We start from the raw sequence: 23886 nt of genomic DNA, 5'->3' as shown, positions 1-23886 counted from the left end.
TAAATAATTATAATTATTTACTAGTGAAACAAAGCTTATATACTTGTGTGTCGATGCTCCCAATCATCCATGAAATCTAGTCTCTTTTTGGTTTAGTTTGACAATACCTTATGCTCCTATTTCTTTTTTTCTTTTCTTTTCTTTCTTTTTTTTTCTTTTTGAGACAGAGTTTTGCTCTTGTTGCCCAGGCTGGAGTGCAATGGCGTGATCTCGGCTCACTGTGACCTCTGCCTCCTGGGTTCAAGTGAGCCTCCTGTCTCAGCCTCCTGAGTAGCTGGGATTACAGGTGTGCACCACCACACCCGGCTAATTTTTTGTCTTTTCTTTTTTTTGGTAGAGACGGGGTTTCATCATGTTGGTCAGGCTGGTCTCAAACTCCTGACCTCAGATGATCCACCCTCCTCAGCCTTCCAAAGTGTTGGGATTACACGCATGAGCCACCGCACCCGGCCCTATGCTCCTATTTCTTATTCACAGTACATTAAGTAGCACCTAATCCACCATTGTGCTTAGTAACTGTAACAATATGTATACTCAGTTTTACCAAAAAGGAATCTTACACATTGATCAAATTTGGTGGCATGGGTGTTGCAGGTTTAGGTATACGAGTATGCAGCAGAACCCTTACCAGGAGCCATTGGCTTAAGTCGTACAATCTTAATCTTTGTAAATTTTGCTACTTAACCCCTAAATAACTATTCATATCACTAGTAAGTAACCACACATAAGATTTAATCACTATAGGAATTCTAGAAACATTAAACTTTCTTCAGTCATTCAAATACCACCTTCTCAGCTTTTGCTATATCTATATACCATCTATGCAATTATATAGTTAATATTTTTCTTTAAATTGTCTTTAAATCAACTCACCTTCTTTTTTTGTTTATTTTGTTTTTTGAGATGGAGTCGAGCTCTGTCACCCAGGCTGGAGTGCAGTGGTGCAATCTTGGCTCACTGCAACCTCTGCCTCCCAGGTTCATGCTATTCTCCTGCCTCAGCCTCCTGAGTAGCTGGGATTACAGGCATGCGCCACCACGCCCAGCTAATTTTTGTATTTTTAGTAAAGATGGGGGTTTCACGATGTTGGTCAGGCTGGTCTCGAACTCCTGACCTCATGATCTGCCCACCTTGGCCTCCCAAAGTGCTAGGATTACAGGCATGAGCCACTGCATCCTGCCAAACTCACCTTCTTAAACCTAGTATTTTCTTACATGATAGTTGAGCAATGACAGGTTCTATATGCTATTTTCAGTACACATTATAATAAAAACATAATTATTAAAATAAAAAAGGTTGACCACATATTACCCCAAATCATCACCATGCTTCATTTTGGCAAACAATCACCTAGTCATCTCTGTAAAAACATTCATCCTACAGGTAAAGACCAGGAGACAGCCTAGAGATAAAAATGTGATTCTCAATAATACCAAGTGGCAGAACACAGACTGGAATTCAGGTATCCTGTATCCCACACTAGTGTCTTTTGCACTCTATCACATCTTGTATTTCAGATTACAAATTATATTAGGAAAAGTCAGTCTTCTCTAACTGTTCCCATTTCATAGTTACCACCATGACAACAAAAAGACTAACACAAATTTGAAAGTTTTCTGAGAATAAAATCCCTCCTGGTAATCCTAGGCTTCTAAGTTTCTATTTAAGAGGGAAAAAATGTTTTAAATAGCCCAGAATAAAATATTCTTAAAGTAGAATATTAAGGCCTTAGTTCTAGTGATATCTTGAAAAGCAATGCAGAATTTCTACAGTTCAATTTTCTGATGATAAGCACCTAAAAGGCTATCAGTTTTGAAAACAAAATACTGTTTTCAAAATTCAGCTAAGGTAAAATAACTGCAAAAAAAATTTAAATTTGTTTCAATGAGAAAAACTAAGCCACATGATTTTTAAAGCTTTATTTGGCTAGAATGTAGGGTATACTTCTCCTTCTTTGGTATTTCTATTCATATGGCATTAAGAATGGAATGTTGGGCTGGGCACAGTGGCTCACGCCTGTAATCCCAGCACTTTGGGAGGCTGAGGCAGGCGGATCACGAGATCAGGAAATCGAGACCATCCTGGCTAACACAGTGAAACTCCGTCTCTACTAAAAATACAAATATTAGCCGGGCATGGTGGCAGGCACCTGCAGTCCCAGCTACTCGGGAGGCTGAGGCAGGAAAATGGCGTGAACCCGGGAGGCGGAGCTTGCAGTGAGCCAAGATCGCACCACTGCACTCCAGCCTGGGCGACAGAGCGAGACTCCGTCTCAAAAAAAAAGAATGGAATGTTGGACGTTTTATGTATCAATACGACACATCTTTCTGTAATAACCTGAAAGTATTGGCAAGACAATATTACAGTGTTTTGTAGGTACCAAAGAGGAATGAGATGCCAATAGGGAGATTAGAGAAGAGAAGCCAACATCTAATGGGGGATCTTAGGGTATCAGGGATTTCAAGGCAAAGCCTTGTTTTCAAAGGTGAATTTCCAATACGTAGGACAGTACTAGGTCCTGTATGCTGAATGAAGGAAGGAATGTAGAACAAATATTCAGTTAGGATCCAAAATATATGCTTTAGATAACTACCTAGTAAATGAAGAATTCTAAATACTGTATGAGATTATGTTCATGTTTCAAATATATAGCTCTCTTTAAATTAAAGTAACAAACTGCATTGACAAACATTTTTAATTTCAGCTATCTTAGCTTCAGATTTAAATAAAGAGAAAGTTACTATTACAAAAATATGTCATACCAAAGAAAGAGCTGATTGAGTCTGATGTAGAAGTGGTTCTGGGAGGGAAGAGAGGTGAATACATTCAGGAATTTTAATAGTGCCTCCATCCAAATCTGCTATGATTACATCTAACTGAAAGAGATAAAAAAAATTAACCTATAATTACCAAAATACATATGTTGTTAAGCAAATTATTTTTCCCTTGACTAATTCAAAACGAGAAGAATCAGATGTGGAAGAGACTCTTGTTTGTCCATAGTAATAGAATTCTGAGCTAACAAGTTCCCAGCTACCCTGTATTTCCTAGTTTCCTTTGAAATTAGGTGTGGCATGTGGCTAAGATTCTGCCAATAAAACATGAGAAGTGACATGTGTTTTCCTGTCCTTCAAGATAGGGGATATGTAAAGCTCTCCTATGCTATCTTTCCTTTTCCCTTAGACTGAAATTATTAACTGGCAGCAAACCAGCTTTCAGCACACGCATGATGACAATGCCTGGGAGGATTCTGTTGGAGAAACAAGAAGGATGGAAGCTTGGATCTTGAATGACTTCATAGAGCAAACTGGTCTGGCATAATGGAACACCTCTATGGACTGCTGCATGAGTGTTCAATAACACTTTATTTTGTTTGAGCCATTGCATTTTGTTCTGATTTTACTATATATGCTGCTGCAGCAAGCACAGAGGATTGCATTTTAGACACTTTATTCAAGTAGTTTAGTAATATTCTAAAAAGATTGGCATTTATTACAAGAATTAACAATTAGTATACATCAAAAGGGTGCTGTTTAGCCACTTAGAAAAAGCTGATTTTTAGCATTTTACAAAAGTCTATTTAAAAATAACTTACATAAAAGTGTAAGAGAAAACAACCAAAATGAGTGAAGTTGTTGTATTGACAATATTATACTTCATTCTAATTTATTGATTACGATTTTAAGAAATTTGCATTTGGCAACACTTGGTTTGTCCTACTTCCAGTGACTGTATGTATGTACGTATGTATGTATGTATGTATGTATGTACGTATGTATGTATGTATGTACGTATGTATGTATGTATGTACGTATGTATGTATGTACGTATGTATGTACGTACGTATGTATGTACGTATGTATGTATGTACGTATGTGTGTATGTATGTACGTATGTATGTATGTATGTATTCATTTATTTATTTTTGAGACGGAGTCTTACTCTTGCCCAGGCTGGAGTATAGTGGTGCAATCTTGACTCACTGCAACCTCCACCTCCCAGGTTCAAGTGATTCTCCTGCCTCAGCCTCCCGAATAGCTGGGATTGCAGGCATGCACCACCACACCCAGTAATTTTTTGTAGTTTTAGTAGAGACAGGGTTTCTCCATGTTGGCCAAGGTGGTCTCAAACTCCTGACCTCAGGTGATCCGCCTGCCTTGGCCTCCCAAAGTGCTAGGATTACAGGTGTGGGCCACCGTGCCCAGCCTCCAGTGACTGTTTATATTTAGCAGAAATAAAATTATCTACAAACCAGGTGGATATGCTTCTAATTAGTATTAATTAGGTTTTATTAAATGTTTATTGATTTATACATATATTTATATGGTGATACCAAAATTAAATAGGAACTAAGTATCAACATATAGTTAGAAAGAATGATGACTATACGAATGAAAGTCCTGCTTATAATTATAATGTTGAATAATATTTTTTTAGTTTAAACGACACCTCTGATTTGGTTACAACTGTAATTACTTCTTTGCTGGCATTTAAAACTAAAACAGAAGTAGAATTACAAAATCTTAGGGATCTGTGGATCACAGATGTTATGCAGCCTAACTTTACAGTAAAGAATTTTTCTCAGACTCCCTGAAAAGTGTCACGTAATCTTTTCCTTACACTCTACTTACAGTGCTTGAGAGTACACTCCTCATCTCACATAAGGAAATCCATTCTATAACCAGGCAGTTCTAATTGTTGGAAACACTTTTACTGGACAGAAATCTGTTTCTATAGCCACTTCATCCACTGATTTTATTTCAGCCTTTTAGAGTTACAAAAAATGAATCTCAACCCTTCTTCTATGACAGTAACTTAAATACTTACCTTTACCTATCAAATAGCATCAGATTATTACCTGAGAAAATTTCCTTAGGCCCTTACAGAACATAGTTTCTAAATACTTGATAATCCTGGATGTCCTTTTCTGATGTGCTTTATTTTGTTACAGTCCCTCATAAAGTGTGATACACAGAACTAAATGAATTATTCCAGAACTGGCTTGAATACAGAGTATACTTTTGCTTCTTCGGTATTTCTATTCATATGGCATTAAGAATACAAAAATTTTGTGGAAGCTCATACCAAACTTCTGTTCCACTAAAACTCTTCCCTCTTTTGCATATGCTTTCTGCTTTGTTAGTTATCAGGAATTTGGTATCAAGACACATCTCACTTCAAAATATAAATCAATTATGCACTAATATCAAAAGTATAAATAGAATATTAATTTATCTTTTGTCATACGTAAGATGAATAATAAAGATAAACAATGTACCAAAAGAGGGATATTTAAAAATATTAATAAATTCCTTTATAAAGCCTCCTATACTTGCTATATGGCAAAATTAATATACAGACTTTTCAATGATATTTTTCTTCTATCCAATCTTTTCTATTGGAAATGCTACAGATCTGAAAATAGTGATTAGTTGAAATGTTATAGGACCCAAAGAAATATGATAAACTTCTGGACTCAAAACTGGAAACTTTAAAGATGAATACTTACAAGTTCATGGATATCAGTTTTAAAGATAGAATGTACTCCAATAATGAAAGGTGTTGGGGAACTTAGAACTTCCAGTAGCTGAGCCGGGAGAATAGGGATATAAGGATAACTGGAAATAATAAAAATATGGTCAAATATATTTTTCTTTAACATAAACATATTTTCTTTCATGTTTATGCTGCGTAAGTTTTATATTACCTATGTTTAGAAATTATCAATAATGTTTTCATGCTTTTTAATACTAAAATTTTGGAAAAAACGATTTAAAAATCTTCATGTGAAAGATACAATCAGATATAAGACATAAAGTAAATGGAATCCAAGCCTGCTTCCTTAACCTTTGTTTCTTCTAGGCAAGCAGTCTCTTTAGGTCTTCTAATACTGTTTGAAAGCATTTTTCCTTACATAGAAACCAGACATTAGACAGTAACACTGACTCTCTGATAGGGCCTCCCCTCTCAATATGAGGCAATGATTTATCTATGTAAAACAAGCATTCAACACTTTCTATACTTGATTTTTGCATTCAATAAGAATGGCAAAAAAAAGGGGGGGGCAATAATTCTCTATGTTATCTAAAAAGTTAAGAAAAGCACCTAAATTAAAAAAAATTTTTTTTTTTTTTGAGACGGAGTCTCACGCTGTCGCCCAGGCTGGAGTGCAGTGGTGCGATCTCGGCTCACTGCAAGCTCTGCCTCCTGGGTTCACGCCATTCTCCTGCCTCAGCCTCCCGAATAGCTGAGACTATAGGTGCCTGCCACCATGCCCAGCTAATTTTTTCTATTTTTTTAGTAGAGACGGGGTTTCACCGCGTTAGCCAGGATGGTCTCGATCTCTTGACCTCGTGATCTGCCCACCTCGGCCTACCAAAGTGCTGGGATTACAGGTGTGAGCCACTGCGCCCGGCCAAAAAAATTTTTTAAAGAAATTCTGGAGAGAGTCTAAAATTTTATCTAGTTTATATGAACTAATTTCCCAGATGTTATGATTATCAATCGATTAAACAGTGTATTAGAGGTATAATATTCTAGTTACAGCACTATTAGTCATCACTGTTTAGATTTTTTTGTTTTTTAGTTTTTATTAGGAAAAAAATTTTAACATATCCCATAAAAAAACAGAGGAAAAAATTATAACGAAGCCCTGCAGTAATTGTCAACTTTGAGAATTACCAGTGCATGGCTACATATATATTTCTACCCACTTTTTTTCTCTCTACTGTATTATTTTCAAGCAAATCTCAGATGTCATATTGTTTACCCATATAATACTTCAGTGGGTATCTAAGGAAGATAAGAGCTTTTTATTAATATAATCTCTATCATTATAACTTCTAAAAATTAATAATTCTTTAATATCAAATAGCATTGACTAGACATTTATGCCAATTGTGTTAAAAGACAACTAAAAGTTGCTGACAGTACTATTCAAATTAAATATTTTTACACTAATCAACATTCAGTAATGGACAACTTGGAAAGTCTCAAATTCTAGACTAGATTTTATCAGAACTATGACTCATATAACAGCATAACTTTGTGAAATATCCCTATGTGGTTCAAAACCATTGTGCCATAACATTGTGACTTATCAACAGTAAGTGATATGTAGTTTAGGAATAAATAAAATTAACAAATGAAAACCTCACCTATATTTAAGAGGAAACATTAAAGATTCCAGGGCTCTACAAGCATCGCTAAGTCTCTGGAAACTTGCAGAATGGAAGAGAACCTTATTTTCTGTGAGGACTGCACAAAACAGGCTGAGGACATTTTGAATTCCTGAAAATATAAGAGCAAGGACTTACAAATGCATTTAATTTTATATGTGTTGTCAACAATCATAGACAGTATACACGGAAAGAAAAAGCCAGTAATTTCGGACTCTCTGAAGGAAAATACTTGGTTAAACTGTAAATTCCATATAATCTATGAGTATTTGTTTTCCCAAACTTTCAGTTTTGCCTTTATTCTTCAAATCAGGTAGTACTCATTGAACATATTAGTTGTTTGGGAACACTATTACCTTCTTTTCAATTTCATCTCTAAGGCCTGTATTTAGGTTCCTGTTTTAGAATGCTAGCATTGTTCTAAAAAACTAACCCCTGCAGAGTCTATTTGTCTGACGTTAATAATACCGCACCAGCTTTGTTGTTGTTGAAATTTGCCTACTATATCTTTTCTCATCTTTTAATTTCAACCTTTCTCTACTTCTTGTAAACGGCATACACAAATGCTCCGCAATTTAATGATAGGGTTACGTCCTAATAAACCCATTGTAAAGTTGAAAAATCTTAAATTGAACATAAATCACAGACTGTCTGTAACTGAAATATTTCTAATCCAGTCTGACAACCTTTGTCTTTTAACTAGTTCACTTAATCCATCTATACTTATTGTAATTATTGAGACATACACTATATATAGAGATACATGTGGTATCTTATTTTATGCTTTTTCTTTTTCTTTTCTTTTTTTTTTTTGAGACGGAGCCTTGCTCTGTCATCCAGTCTGGAGTGCAGTGGCACGATCTCAGCTCACTGCAAGCTCCGCCTCCCGGGTTCATGACATTCTCCTGCCTCAGCCTCCTGCGTAGCTGGGATTACAGGTGCCCGCCACCATGCCCAGCTAATTTTTTCTATTTGTAGTAGAGACAGGGTTTCACCATTTTAGCCAGGATAGTCTTGCTCTCCTGACCTGGTGATCTGCCCACCTTGGCCTCCCAAAGTGCTGGGATTACAGGCGTGAGCCACCACTCCCGGCCTGGTTTTTGTTTTTTCTATCTTTTTTTCTTTCTTTTCAATTTCTCCTGTCTCTTCTTTCATCTCCTCTGTTAGTATGGTATTTATAAACTCTTTTTCTATTTTTTTTAGTGGCAACTCTAGAAAATACAATATACATACTTATGAAATTGAAGTTAAATAAATATATCATTTATTTTCTCCTGTTTATTACTGAACCAAATTATCTTTCTTTATATCACTTCAACTTTAATCATACACACCCAGTAAAGCAAGAGTCCCCATTTGTTTTCTCAAGGTAAAATACTATATTTTCCCTTTATCATAGCTTATTTCTTCTTGTGACATGCAAATTTCCTTAGTCTATTATTAATTGCTATTCCCTCTTATCATTTCCAACTTATCTCATGTGATACATCAGAATTTTTAGTTCAGATTTTAATCTTCATTCATTTTGACTAATGTAATAGTTTCACAAGTGATTTTCCTAATACAGTCCTTATTCCCTTCAAATCTACCCTCCAGATAGTTTCTAGAATAATGTAAAAAACTAAATAATGATTAAAGAAATCTAAATACAATTTTCAAGCGGTTTTTAAAATTCATATTAAATCCACAAGAATAAATGTTACAAATTTTACAAAAAATATTCTTTTAGATTTAACATGAATTTTAAAAACCCACTAAGGTTTTGGTACACTTAAACAACAGTGGAAATGAATGAGCTAGTATTATATGTATCATCATGACTAACTCTCCCAAGTATAATACTGACTGAGGGTAGTAAGGTGCACAACGATTATATAGCTGTGAAAAGAAAATAAATCTCAGGACCCCCAAACCACCAAGCCAAAGGGAAGTCAAGCTAGGAACTGCACCAGGAAAACCTACCTCCATTTTATTCCTAAATAAGATAGCTACAAAAATTAAAAAAAAAAACAAAACACTACATACCTCCCATACCTCCCTCACAATTTGCCCACAAGGAAATTCCTTGTGGACAAAGGACAGACAAAACTCAAAGTCATCCCTGTATTCCAGTGAGACAAATGCATATCTGATTGCTTCCTCTGCCCTATTGTTTCACTAAACCAGACTAAAGCTGAAGTGACTATTCCTCTATCTTCCTCTCACATGTAAATTGTGTATTCAGTAAAAGGTTAATCAGAGACTCAAAAGAATGCAACCTTTTGTCTCTTATATACCTATGACCTGGAAGCCCCCTCCCTTGCTTTGAGCTGTCCCGCCTTTCCAGACCGAACCAATGTACATCTTATGCATATTTATTGATGTCTCATTGTTATAGCAGGTAGCTAGCCAGACATGAGCAGGGAAGGAGAGGATCCCCCACCCCCACGCCACCACCAGGAATGTCGGATAACCATCAGGTGATGGTCAGGTGATTATCAAACTGTCTCTCTAAAATAAAAATTGGTCATAGCTGATGCCACGGAAAGGCAGTCTTCCAATAGACAGAAACATCTGAAACTGGTGATCAGCAGCTTCCTGATAAAATCTCAGGAGGTGGCGAGTGGGCTCACACCTCTGTAGTAAGAGGCAAAATGGCAGAGTTTAACTGGTATATGACCCTCTAGGAACATTTGGACTGGTAAAGGAAGAAAGCCTCCAGTGAGCATGCATACAATTCCAGTAAACACACTGCACATGTGCCTCCTACCAAATGCTGACAGGCCTTTGTGCATGCGGTGTGCCCACCCCAAGGGAAGAATCCGGGGAGGGGAGATGCAAGATGCCAGACACATGACAACATATAAAATCCCGAATCAAAGCTCAAACAGTGCACTTGATCTCTCAAGTCATCTGCTTGGCCCTCTTCCAGGTGTACTTTACTTCCTTTCATTCCTGCTCTAATGCTTTTAAATAAACTTTCACTCCTGCTCTAAAATTTGCCTTGGTCTCTCACTCTGCCTTATGCTCCTTGGTTGCTTCTGAGGAAGCAAGAATTGAGGTTGCTGCAGACCTCTATGGATTTGCTGCCAGTAACATACTTTGGTGCTGTGATTTGGATACATTCCCTAATGTTAACATACTTTGGTGCCACGTGACTCGAATATGCTTCCTCAGTGGTAAGACATCTCTATGCCTCAACTTCTTTGGCTGGTGGTGTTTAACCCCTGTACACAGTTTCGTTTGCTCTTTTTATTCTTCTGCTTACTAACCAACCCCCAGAACAATTCTTCTCGGCCACAGTGGCTCTGTTCCCCAAGCTCATCTCTCAGCGCCTGCTCACAGGGGTAGGAAGGACCTTGGAGTCCTTCCCAGGTAAGATCCTTGACCTGAGACACAATGGCTCTCCTAGACAAGAGGTTCATGAGAGTGGTAGGGCTAAAGCCTAAAACCATGCAATGTCTGGGGTTTCCTCTGCTTTTTCAACTCAAATTGGCTCTTTCCCAAAAACCCACACCACCTATTCTCCTGTTTTCTCTGTGTGTATTCTGAAATGGCCTTGTACACCCTCTGGACCGTCCACTTCGAGGCAAGTCAGCCTATTCTGCTTTCACTTTGCATGCCATGTAACTGTCATTCGTACACCCTCTGCTCTTGCTGAATTTGCGCAGCAGCAAAAACATGGGCTGCCTTGTGGATATCTAGAGACTTACACTAGTTTTTACCTTACCAGCTCAGATGACCTCTAATCCTTCCTGTCTGTTGGCACACTGCCAGGACAGACACTAACTGGATCGCCAGTCAGCTCCTTATGACTTACCATATGCTTTTTGTTCCTGTTACGGTCCAGGGCTGAGTTTTCCAGTGGCTTTTGAAGTAGTTTTCCACCCGCATAGGAGCCCTTTAAGGACCCAATCTACTTGCTTTTTTTGAGTTAGCACCCCTTCGGGAGGAGGGGAAATTCTTCCTTTCCCATTTGTGAGTTCCTACATCAAGCCCTAAGTCCTCCAGAGGTTACCACTTTATGTTAAGAAGACAAATAAACGTTGCTCTCTCAAATCCAAGGGATGCTGTTTTTGGAAGCATAAGAAGGCTTTCCATGATTATTCTTCTGGCTTCCTCCCACTTTCTCCTGGAGCTTCCATTTCTCTAATCAATTCCATGACCTTCTCAATATTCATCAAGACCTTCAAGGTCATATTTGAAGGGAGGGAAGTTCAGCCCCCTTGCAGCAGTTAGCTGAAAAACAAACTTCTTGTCTAGTTAGAGAACAAAGGAAATGGGAATCTGAGAAAAGGGATAATCATTTTGTTGCTAGAATGGTCCAAGTGAGAGTCACTGGAAGGTCATGGAGGCAAGAATACAGGATGGCCCAAGACCGTCGGCACAAGAGACCCATAGGACAGAGACGAAGGCTGGTCCCGGGTTAATAGATTATCATTGTAACAGAGATTAAGGCAAGGTTAAGGGTACATGGCAAGACCAGTTCATTCTGGAACCCCACGGATGAACAGGAGAGGGCTCTCTGTTCTCTCTGGTATCTCCTCTGTGAAAAGAGGGTACCGAAGTTTAAGGGTACATGGTAACATCAGCTCATTCCAGAACCCTAAGGACAAATGGGGGTCGTCCTATTCAGGATAATAGGAAGAGAAGACGCTTTCTTTTTTCTTTTTTTCTCATCTATTCTCTCTTCACAGATGGGTAACTGCATCTTCATACCACAGGACACACCCCTCAGACGCATTCTCAAGAACTGGGAAAAGTTTGACTCCAAAACCCTAAAAAGGGAAAGGCTAATATTTTTCTGTAACACAGCCTGAATTGAATACAAACTCAAAGACCAGGAATCTTGGACAGAAAACCAAAATTTTAATATGATCTATCAACTAGATTTACTTTGCCACCGGCAGGAAATATGGATAGAAATCCCCTATGTACAGGCCTTCATAGCCCTATGAAACAACCCTGACCTTTGTTGGGCTTGTAAAATGGATCTAGTGATGATAGCTGCCATAGTCAGGCAGCCCGCTCTGGCTGGTTCGGGACACTCCTTATTGGGTTTACCCTGGTTTCAAGCCCCAGAGGAGCAAAAGATGATGGCTCAAACCCTACTGTCCCTTCTACCTCATTATATTCAAGTCTCCCAGGCCTGGAGCCCCTCCATATCCAGGGCTATCCTCTGGACACCACCCTCTTAGGTCACGCCCCCTTCAAGAGATCAGTAGCCCCAGTGGACCCACTAGAAACCAGACTCTATTCACTAGTAAGGCCTGAGCCAAATTACAACAGAACTAGGGAAGTTTATGGAGGACCCTGACAAATACATCAAAGGGTTCTGTAAACTGGGATTAACATTTGAACTCACTTGGAGGGATTTCTCAGTCATACTAGGGCAAATTCTGTCTAAGGGAGAAAGTGATTCCATTATGGAGGTGGCCCAACAATTTGCAAATCCAATGCATATGACTGACCCGGGTGGCTACCCTGTAGGAGCCATCACAGTTCCCCAGGTTGATTCCAATTGGGATTACAATACTCAGGGAGGTATATGGGGAAGAAACCACATGTTCCTCTGGTAGAAGGGATAAAAGCTAGCAGAACAAAGGCTGTGAACTATAATACAATGGCCTTAATAGATCAAGGCCCTCTTGAAAACCCCATCACTTTCCTAGAGAGGCTACAAGAGGCCCTAGTGAAACATACTAACCTAGACCCAGAGACATCAGAAGGGCAACTGGTCCTACAGTACCGTTTCCTAACTCAGGCAGCCCCAGATATTCAGAGGAAACTCCAAAAGCTAGCACTGGGCCCCAATACCCCTATGCCTGACATTCTCAAAACAGGTGCCTTGGTCTTTTACAGCACGGACCAGAACGAAGAAGAAAGGGCTCAGGAAAAGGAGAGGCAAACGGAAAAGTGGCAGCTCCAACTATTGGCTGTCTTACAAGTCCACCAGCTCCCTCCAATTTGTCCTAGGAATATCTTCCCAAATAATTGCCATTGGTGTGAGAAGCCAGGCCACTGGAAGGCCAACTGCATCAATGGGACAGAGGGAAAAAGCCTTACATGCCTTGCCCCCTCTACCACAAGCTTGGCAACTGGAAATAGGACTGCCCTGAGGGCTGGAGGGCTCCTAGGAGAGAATCCCTGGCCTTGAGCTGAGGGGGGCCTACAGTCCAGCTGGCTCCCAGATCAAACATCACTATTGAAGGGACAGAGTTAAGCAATGCTTTGCATGTGGCAGGTAGGACTATAAGTTTTCTTTTGGACACTGGAGCAGCCTACTCAATGCTTACCTCTTTTCCTGGGCAATTATCCTCCAAATCCTGCCAGATAATGGGGATAAATGTGGTGCCCATAACCAGGAGGTTTACTTCTCCTTTGTGCTGCCTATCTGGAGGAATTGTCTTTTCTCATTCATTTTTAGTGTTGCTAGAATGTCCCATACCCCTTTTGGGTAGAAATATTTTATTTAGACTAGAGGCTCAGTTAACCTTTCCTCCAGGGCAGACATCCCCCCTTTCCAACTGCAATCTTACACCTCAAGGAAACCACACACAAGGATGAACTGCCCATGGACCGTCTCATTAATCCAGAGGTCTGGATATGTTCCTATTGTCATATATAACATCTAAATATGTTACAACTGCAAAACAGTTAAAATTATTGCTTTCTATATATTTTTATTTATTATACTTTAAGTTCTGGAATATACGTGCAGAACGTGCAGGTTTGCCAAATAGGTATACATGTGCCATGGTGGATAGCTGCACCCATCAACCTGTCATCTACATTAGGTATTTCTCCTAATGCTATCCCTTCCCTACTCTCCCCACCCCCCCGACAGGCCCTGGTGTATGATGTTCCCCTCCCTGTGTCCATGCGTTCTCATTGTTCAACTCCTACTTATGAGTGAGAACATGCAGTGTTTGGTTTCCTGTTCCTGTATTAGTTTGCTGAGAATGATGGTTTCCAGCTTCATCCATGTCCCTGCAAAGGACATGAACTCATCCTTTTTATGGCTGCATAGTATTCCATGGTGTATATGTGCCATATTTTCTTTATCCAGTCTATCATTGATGGAAATTTGGGTGTGTTTCAAGTCTTTGCTATTGTGAACAGTGCTGCAATAAACATACGTGTGCATGTGTCTTTACAGAATGATTTATAATCCTTTGGCTATATACCCAGTAATGGGATTGCTGGGTCAAAAGGTATTTCTGGTTCTAGATACTTGAGGGATCATCACACTGTCTTCCACAATGGTTGAACTAATTTATACTCCCACCAAAAGTGTAAAAGAATTCCTATTTTTCCACATCCTCTCCAGCATCTGTTGTTTCCTTTTTTAATGACTGCCATTGTAGCTGGAATGAGATGATATCTCATTGTGGTTTTGATTTGCATTTCTCTAACGACCAGTGATGATGAGCTTCATGTTTCCTGGACGCATAAATGCCTTCCTTTGAGAAGTGTCTGTTCATATCCTTCACCCACTTTTTGATGAGGTTTTTTTCTTGTAAATTTGTTTGAGTTTTTTGTAGATTCTGGATATTAGCCCTTTGTCAGATGGATAGATTGGAAAAATTTTCTTGCATTCTATAGGTTGCCTGTCACTCTGCTGATAGTTTCTTTTGCTGTGCAGAAGCTCTTTAGTTTAATTAGATCTCATTTGTCTATTTTCGCTTTTGTTGCCATTGCTTTTGGTGTTTTAGACATGAAGTCTTTGCCCATGCCTATGTCCTGAATGGTATTGCCTAGATTTTCTTCTAGGGTTTTAATGGTTTTAAGTCTTACATTTAAGTCTTTAAGGCATCTTGAGTTAATTTTTTTAAAAGGTGTAAGAAAGGGGTCCAGTTTCAGTTTTCTGCATATGGCTAGCCAGTTTTCCCAACACCATTTATTAAACAGGGAATCCTTTCTTCATTGCTTGTTTTTGTCAGGTTTGTCAAAGATCAGATGGTTGTAGATGTACGGTGTTATTTCTGAGGCCTCTGTTCTGTCCCATTGGTCTATGTATCTGTTTTGGTACCAGTACCATGCTGTTTTGGTTACTGTAGCCTTGTAGTATAGTTTGAAATCAGGTAGTGTGATGCCTCCAGCTTTGTTCTTTTTGCTTAGGACTGTCTTGGCTATATAGGCTCTTTTTTGGTTCCATTTGAAATTTAAAGTAGTTTTTTCTAATTTTGTGAAAAAAGTCAATGGTAGCTTGATGGGGATAGCATCGAATCTATAAATTACTTTGGGCAGTATGGCAATTTTCACGATATTGATTCTTCCTATCCATTAGCATGGAATGTTTTTCCATTTGTTTTTGTCCTCTCCTATGTCCTTGAGCAGTGGTTTGTAGTTCTCCTTGAAGAGGTCCTTCACATCTCTTGTAAGTTGTATTCCTAGGTATTTTATTCTCTTTGTAACAATTGTGAATGGGAGTTCACTCATGATTTGGCTGTTTGTCTATTAGTGGTGTATAGGAATACTTGTGATTTCTTTATGCTTTTTTAAAAACTAAGAGAAGAAATAAAAAAATACACACATAGTCTATTTACCCACAGATTTGCCATTTCTAGTGTTGTTTGTTTATGTGAAATCAAGTTATTAACTGGTCTCTTTTTCCTGCAGTCTTAAGGATTTCCTTTTGTTTTTATTTTTTATTGTTTTTTTGAGACACTGTCTCACTCGATCACCCAGGCTGGAGTATAGTGGTGCGATCTTGGCTCACTGCAACGTCTGCCTCCCAGGTTTAAATGATCCTTCCACCTTAGCCTCTCAAGTAGCTGGGACCATAGGTGTACGCCACCACATCTGGATAATTTTTGTATTTCTTTGTAAACATGGGGTTTTGCCATGTTGGTTGTGAACTCCTGGGCTCAAGTGATCCACCCACCTCAGCCTCCCAAAGTGTTAGGATTTCAGGCATGAGCCACCACACCAGGCCTTCCTTTTGTATTTCTTTTTTTTTTTTTTGAGATGGAGTCTTTCTGTCGCCCAGGCTGGAGTGCAGTGGTGCGATCTTGGCTCACTGCAGGCTCTGCCCCCTGGGGTTCACGCCATTCTCTTGCCTCAGCCTCCCGAGTAGCTAGGACTACAGGCGCCTGCCACCTTGCCTGGCTAATTTTTTGTATTTTTTGTAGAGATGGGGTTTCACCGCATTAGCCAGGATGGTCTCAATCTCCTGACCTCGTAATCCGCCCGCCTCGGCCTCCCAAAGCCTTTTGTATTTCTTATAGAGCAGGTCTAGTAGCAATAAATCTGTTTTTGTTTACTTGAAGATGCCTTCATTTTATCTTTGTTTCTGAAAGACAGTTTTGCCAGTGACAGAATTCTTGTTTGATATTTTTTTCTTTCAGTGCTTTTAATATGTCACATCAGTGCCTTCTGGCTCCCGTTCTTTCTGTTGAGAGACCCACTGTAATAATATTATAGTTCTATTGATTCATATTGATGAATTATTTTCTCTTGCTGTTCTCAAGGGTTTGCCTTTCACCAGTTTCACAATCATGCTGTGTCTATATGGGGATTTTTTTACTGTTAACCTGGGCTTCATTGTGCTTCTTGGGTCTACAGGTTAATGATTTCAACAAATTTTGGAAGATTTTGAGCACTATTTCTTCAAATACGTTTTTCTAATCACCCCCATATTCATCCAATGGAGATGCTCTGTACCTAAAAGCTATTATTGTCTCAAAGGTCTCTGAGAATCTGTTATTTTCATTTCAATCTTTTTCTCTATGTTCTTTATATTGGATCATTTCTATTGGTCTTTCACCAAATTTTATTGATTTTTATTTCTGACATCTCAAATGTGCTGTTAAGCTCAGCTAGTGAATTTTTTGTTTCAGTTATTTATTTTGAGAAAGGATCTTACTCTGTTGCTCAGGCTGTAGTGCAGTGGCATAATCACAGCTCACTGCAGCCCCAGCCTTCTGGGCTCAAGCGATCCTCCTACCTCAGCTTCCTGCATAGCTGGGACTAAGGGGTGCACCATCACACTCAGCTAGTTTTTTATTTTGAAGAGATGAGTTCTCACTATGTTTCTTAGGCCAGTCCTGAACTTCTGGGCTTAAGAGTTCCTCCTGCCTCAGCCTCCCAAAGTACTGGGATTACAGGTATGAGCCACAATGCCTGGCTTGTTTCAGTTATCATACTGTTCAATCTATAATATCTATCTGGCTCTTTTTCAGTTTTTACTTCACTACTGAAATTGCCTAGGTTTTTAGCCACTGCCATTATATTTTGTCTTAATTCTTTCAATATGGCTACCATTAATTCTTTTAGCATATTTATAATAGCTGATTTAAAGTCCTTATCTGCTAAATCCAGTATGTGCGCTCAAAGTCAGTTAACACTATTTTTTTTTTTTTTCCCTGAGTATGGGTTACACTTCACTGTTTGAAGGCCTCTCACTTTTTGGTAAAAACTGGACATTATAAATAATATACTGCACTACATTTGAATTATATTTTTTTCCTGAAAGCTTTTATTTTTCTTTGGGAGGGTGCTCACTGCTTTAAGCTGCAAAATCTGCTTGTAATGTTAGGCTGCTGATGTCTGGTTTAAAAATTTTTATTTTTATTGTTTAGCTTGGCTTCCTAGGGGTTATCCCTGGGTTTGCATGGTTCTCTTGGTCAGTCCATAATTTGGGCAGAGGTTGTACTCAAATACCTTGAGCCAATAAAGCTTCTATGTACTGCTGATCAATTTTGCATGGGTTGAAGCACGTTCATAGTTTAGCCAGATTTTAAGGATGCTTTCAGTTTCAGACATGTGCATAGTTTCCTAGGCAGCCAAGGATGTACAGAGACATTGTCTAGTCCTTCTAAGACTTTCTCCTCTCCACAATTTCTCTGTTAAATTTCTGGCTGATGTGCCACTAGCCCCAACTATGACTGTAATTCAGACAGGCATCTGACGTTTTTCTCCTTTCATCTCCTACTGGGTTCAATACTTTTACTGATAATGATGCCATGGGTTTTAGCCCTCCATCCCAAATAAATTCCACTCCATCTGGTAGCAAAGTTGGTTTTCTACCCAGCACTACTCTGTCACTACCAGTCTCACTGACAGAGCTGGGATGTAGGGGAGAGGGGGCAACCACCAGATAAGAATGCTGCAGACTCCTGCTGTTTTTACACAAAGTTCCAGCATGAATAAATGTTTCTAAATTTGTCATTTGCTTTTGGTCAATTTCCAGAGCCCTGAAATCGTTGTATCCAACAATTTTGTCTAGTTTTATACTGGTTCTTTGGGGGAAAGGATTTGCTAAACTCTTTGTACTGTCTTTGGTGATGTTAATTTTGTCTCCTAAATTTTGTCCAATGCTGTCCAATTTCTCCAATGAATACTTATTATTTTTCCTGCAACTAAAAAGCAATCTGTATCAAGACACTTTAAGACCACGTAAATATCTCATCTCTCACTAAAATGCCTGGCTAGATTTAGCATCTACTGATAATTTCTGCCTGAATAGATCTTTACTATAATGATTATAATTTTCCAAATGCAGCACTCACTCTGTATTTCCCAGTCAGCACTTGGCATTCTACATAGCAGAGTCCTCCTTTTCCTCTACTTACTTGCTCATTCATTCCTTCATTTGTTATCAGTGTGGACTCATGAATATCTACTTTTTCCTAAAAGTCTATAAGTCACTACTGTCCTTAATTATTCTGGTGCTAAACATGTCCTAGATTTATGCAGTAGGAGCCCTTTAACTTAGTTCCTGTGTCCTTGAGACAGAGCTCTTTTCTTTTTCCAGGCTCATATTGTACCTACCCTGTCCTAGCCCTAGTCCAACCATTTCTCCTAAGAGTCCTGGTTCCCTTTGGTGAGAAATGGTATCAAAGACCAAAATTTTAGGTGTTAGGGCATGTGTTAGATCATTTCTACTGGGGTGACTTTGCTTGTAGGCCACTTTTGTCTATAGATGGAGCTAGGAAATATATGCATGTACATATATACATATACATACATACATGAGAACATATACATGCATATGTATTTGAGAAATCCTGTCTATGCCATTACTTTCAATTCCATTCCATTCCCACAGGGAATCCCTCACTATCCCAATTTATATTTATATGTTCCTTCTTCCACTGAGAATCCTGGATCCTAATAACATCAACATACTTATTCATTTGCTAAATCCTATATTACACAAAAAAGAGCTTCAGAATTGTTTCAGCCATTTCAACTAAAAAAAAAAACAAAAAAACAAAAAAACAAAAATGGAGTACACTACTTGTTTGCAATTCTGTTCCCAAAACTGTCCAAAGGTGAGTTTGTACAGTTAAATACTCATAAGTTACTAAAGTAACTTAGTTTTTTTTCCCTCTTCAGTGTGGTTACATTATTTGAATGACAGTGGAGTTTGTTTACATATGCTTTTACTTTTAAGGTAATATTTTCTTTCCTTTCTTCTTATCCTAACTGATTTTCTTAATATATGTAAGACACAAATATGCTACCAGAAGTCAAAATAATACAAGAAGATACACTTAGGGACATGTCATTCCCTCCCTCAATTAATAGTACTGTACCAGGCCTGGTGCAGTGGCTCATGCCTGTAATCCCAGCACTTTGGGAGGCTGAGGTAGGTAGATTGCTTGAGCCCAGGAGTTCGAGACCAGCCTGGGTAACATAGTGAAATCCTGTCTTTACAAAAAAATACAAAAATTAGCCAGGCATGGTGGTGCGTGCCTATAGTCTCAGCTACTTGGGCGGAGGCTGACGTAGGAGGACTGCCTGAGCCCGGGAGGTCGAGGCTACAGTGAGCTGAGTTTGCACCACTGCACTCCAGCCTGGGCAGCAGAGCAAGACGTACCCTGTCTCAACAATAATAATAATAATAATACTAAAATAATAAAATAATAATACTGTATCAATGCCAGTTCCTGGTATCCATAATGTACTATGATTATGTAAAATATTGTTGTAGGAAGGTGGGTAATGCATACATAGGGACTCCGGATGAATTTAGTTATTTCTTGTGAGTCAAACTATTTAAAATAAAAAGTGATACTTTTTAAAGTCTGTGGATGTATTAGTTTTTTATGGCTGCTGTAACAAATTACCACAAATTTGGTGGCTTAAAACAAGACAAATTTATTATTTTACTGTTGTGGAAGTCCTGTGATCAAATTTTCCAGCTTCTGGTGACTTCTCACATTCTTTGTCTTGTGGTTTCCCTCCATCTTCAAAGTTGACTATGAGCAGTCATACTGTATTACTCTGAAGGTAAATCTTTTGCCACCCTATTAATGACTCCTGAGGTTATCGTGGGTCCACCTGGGGTGGGAGCTTCCTAAAGGGACTGACCCTTGAGGTAGATTTTGACAGAGATGCATTAGTTAAGGAGAAAAGAAAAGCATAGCATTCAAAGCTGACAGAAGAGTGAGGAAGCAAATGGCATTAACAGACCTACAAGTAATTTGGCCAAAGACAAATTTATGAAGAATCTGTATGTCATGTCAAGTCTAGTCTTTTTTAATGAAGACTCTGGGGAAAAACTTGTTCCTCTTTGCTTTTTTTTTGAGACGGAGTCTCACTCTGTCACCAGGCTTTAGTGCAGTGGCATGGTTTCGGCTCACTGCAACCTCTGCCTCCCATGTTCAGCAATTCTCCTGCCTCAGACACCCCCAACCACTCCAGCTAATTTTTCTATATTTAGTAGAGATGGGGTCCCACCTTGTTGTCCAGGCTGGTCTTGAACTCCTGATCTCAGGTGATCGACCCGCCTCGGCCTCCCAAAGTGCTGGGATTACAGGCATGAGCCACCATGCCCGGCCCCCACTTTGCTCTCATCTGAACACTCTGCCCTATCCCACAAAAAAAGGATAACTGATTTACAAGTAGTTCATCAGAAAATAAAATTCATAATCAGTATTATTTAGTATCAGATAAATTGTGAAGAAGGGAGGCATGCAGTTGTAAGGAACTTTACCTTACTCATACTAGTAAAAACAATCAGTTGATATTGTCAAGGGAGGCAATGCTATACTATATTTACTGAGAGGATATATGTCTCATAATGTAGAAATGAGATAGGAACAATATTCTAGTGCTTAAAGGGTAAGTTTTTCATTATCCAGAAAATTAATAGTATAATACAAAACAATTTACCCAAGCCTAATTGAAGTACTACTTAAATTCTTTATTCTTAAATGTCACATGCTTTCTTAAGTTTTATATTATTATTATTATTATTATTTTTGAGATGGAGTCTCACTCTGTCGCCCAGTCTGGAGTGCAGTGGTGCAATCTCAGCTCACTGCAAGCTCTGCCTCCTGGGATCACATCATTCTCCTGCCTCAGCCTCCCGAGTAGCTGGGACTACAGGTGCCTGCCACCACGCCCAGCTAATTTTTTGTATTTTTAGTAGAGATGGGGTTTCACCGTGTTAGCCAGGATGGTCTCGATCTCCTGACCTTGTGATCTGCCCGCCTCGGCCTCCCAAAGTGCTGAGATTACAGGTGTGAGCCACCGTGCCTGGCAAGTTTTACATAATTAATAATCTCAAATATTTTAAATTACATTAATGATTTTTATTCCTATGTATCAGTGTTTGTTGCTGTGTTCACAGTTACATAGCTATTGAGAAATCCAGTTTCTTTTAATTTTGTAAGTCAAAATCAATTTTCTATATAACTTTGAATTGTCTCATTTTCTGTAGCCCAACATCCATTCAAAGCTGCACAATAACACAGGAGAAGAAAATATGAACAACAGACATGCCAGTGATAATTACTAGTGATTTCACTACAATGATACATATACATCCTGTTGATTATTCAAAGAGTAAAACATTCTGAAAGATGGCTTCCTGATCTCAATTTTCTTGAGAGGTTAGAGTTCTAAAATTCATTGCACCACATGATAACAAATGTATTTGTTTCTTTTTTGGGGAAAGAAAAAAAAAACTTTCTCCAGACTCCTCCATTCTCTGAATAATAATGATATGTTACACAAATAGAAGACTATGTCTCAGCTTTCAAATGGGTAAACGGTGGAACTGAAGACCATGTTTCAAAACAGAATATAGTTCAAAAAGCCCTGCACAATTTATCATAGTTCTTTCTGGTCAACCCACAATGGGGAAAACAGTATAGTTCTGGTCACAGCTTAATGTAAGTCATGAAAAAGGAGATTTCTCATTCACTGAACCAATATTTATTGTGTACTATACTCCGGGCACTAGAATATAGCAGTGAATAAAGACAATATCCCTAACTTCATGGATTAACTAAAACTTTATATACAGTTTCAAATTTGTCACTGAGAGGTAATGTTTACTATCTGTTACAAATTTAGCATTATTTCCATGTATGATAGATACGGCAAATATTCTAAGTAAGAAAGTAAAAAGTGTGGTAAATTGGGCATCTGAAAGGAGGTGTAGTTTAGTCCTTATGAACACAGGCTCAACCCTCTGAGTATGACATGAATTAAATACATTTTACACACACAAATAGAGCGTAGCAATGTGGGAGACTAAATATAAGAAGTCAATTACCAAATACATATGACTAAAAATAATTCAAATACGTAAAAGGCCAACTCAACCAAAACTGTGTAAAAAGGTACAGCATCTTTTCTTCCTTCTTGAACATTCTAATTGTTTTTCTAGCTCTAAGGTAATAACATCAGATTTTTCCAACCTCCAATGACTCAAATTCCTAGGCTATGTCTGTTCTGCTTGACTTGGTTTTTATCTACTTTTAATTCTAAATTTAAGAATTAGGAAGCAAAAGGAGTCTTGTGAGTAGAGCAGCAAGCAGTGGGGAAGAAGAATAGAGAATAACTGGAGAATTATGCAAGGAACAAATAAGAGGGAACTGTCCTGGCAGAAACAACTCTTTTAATTCAAACTTCCTCCTTTCTTTTCCCTTTTCTTCCCTTCTGCCACTATTACATTATTACTGAACTACTGAGATATATCATCAATCATAAAATTCTAGGGACTGATATAAAGAAATACGAGACAGGTTCTTAGGAGCTCACAGTTCAGTGAAGATGAAAGACTGGTAAATAAACCGTTAAAACGTAAAATAATAGAGCTATGTATCAGATGTTACAGAGCACAGGAAAAAAAAGGTACTTCATCCTGCCACCATTTGGAAGCTATATACTTAAATGTTGGAGTAGCCATATTTTATAAAAATATTAACCACTAAAATGCTGAAAGAGCAAACAGAAATTTTACACAAGAGAACTTTGTGACAAGGAAGAACGATACCTAATGACTCTCTTGCCTTGGAGCATTTACATTCTTTATAGATAATTCAATGCAAAGATAGAGCTATTTAATATTAGCATCTAAGTGCCAAAAAAGGACAATGGACAGGGCAGTTTTGAACCAGGATCTTTCTGAACTTTCCTCAGATTATATCATGTAGCAACTACTTTCTTCACATGTGATTTGAGCAAGCGTAGTACACCAGTCAACAAGGACTCAATCGGTCAATGACTGTCAGTGTTTGATATTTTTACAATGGTTTCTTTATAGAACTAGCATAAATATTTAATCTTTAATTTTGAAATGAAAAGCAATCAGTTTCTTAATAACATTCTGACTACTTCCTACAACCCTGTTCTCAGGCTTCACCAAACATCTTACTATTCCATGAAGGCCTTTCATAACTTCCTATACTGCTAAATATGCTTCTCCTTCTAGAATGCCCTTATTCCACTTTTCTAGCAAGTAAGAGTTTGCTCTTGGTATCTCTAT

The 23886-nt window shown here is 38.4% G+C and overlaps 1 protein-coding gene across 4 annotated transcripts in view; it reads right to left on the bottom strand.

Moving 5' to 3' along the window:
- SBF2 (SET binding factor 2) overlaps positions 1-23886 on the bottom strand; it is a 513021-nt gene that overhangs the window by 224201 nt on the left and 264934 nt on the right. For all 4 annotated transcript variants that reach the window (XR_004250226.2, XM_032166635.2, XM_032166637.2 and 1 more), the window contains exons 7-9: positions 7158-7290; positions 5510-5618; positions 2763-2876 (exon numbers count right to left, since the gene is read on the bottom strand). Coding sequence is in view for 3 of the 4 variants with exons in the window: in XM_032166635.2 (XP_032022526.1) it covers positions 2763-2876; positions 5510-5618; positions 7158-7290 (356 nt within the window). In the remaining variant the exon portion in view is untranslated. The remainder of the gene's footprint in view (positions 1-2762; positions 2877-5509; positions 5619-7157; positions 7291-23886) is intronic.

Source organism: Hylobates moloch, unplaced genomic scaffold (genome assembly GCF_009828535.3).
Source record: "Hylobates moloch isolate HMO894 unplaced genomic scaffold, HMol_V3 SCAFFOLD_11, whole genome shotgun sequence".
NCBI classification, from domain to species: domain Eukaryota; kingdom Metazoa; phylum Chordata; class Mammalia; order Primates; family Hylobatidae; genus Hylobates; species Hylobates moloch.
This window is presented reverse-complemented; position numbering and strand designations above follow the sequence as displayed.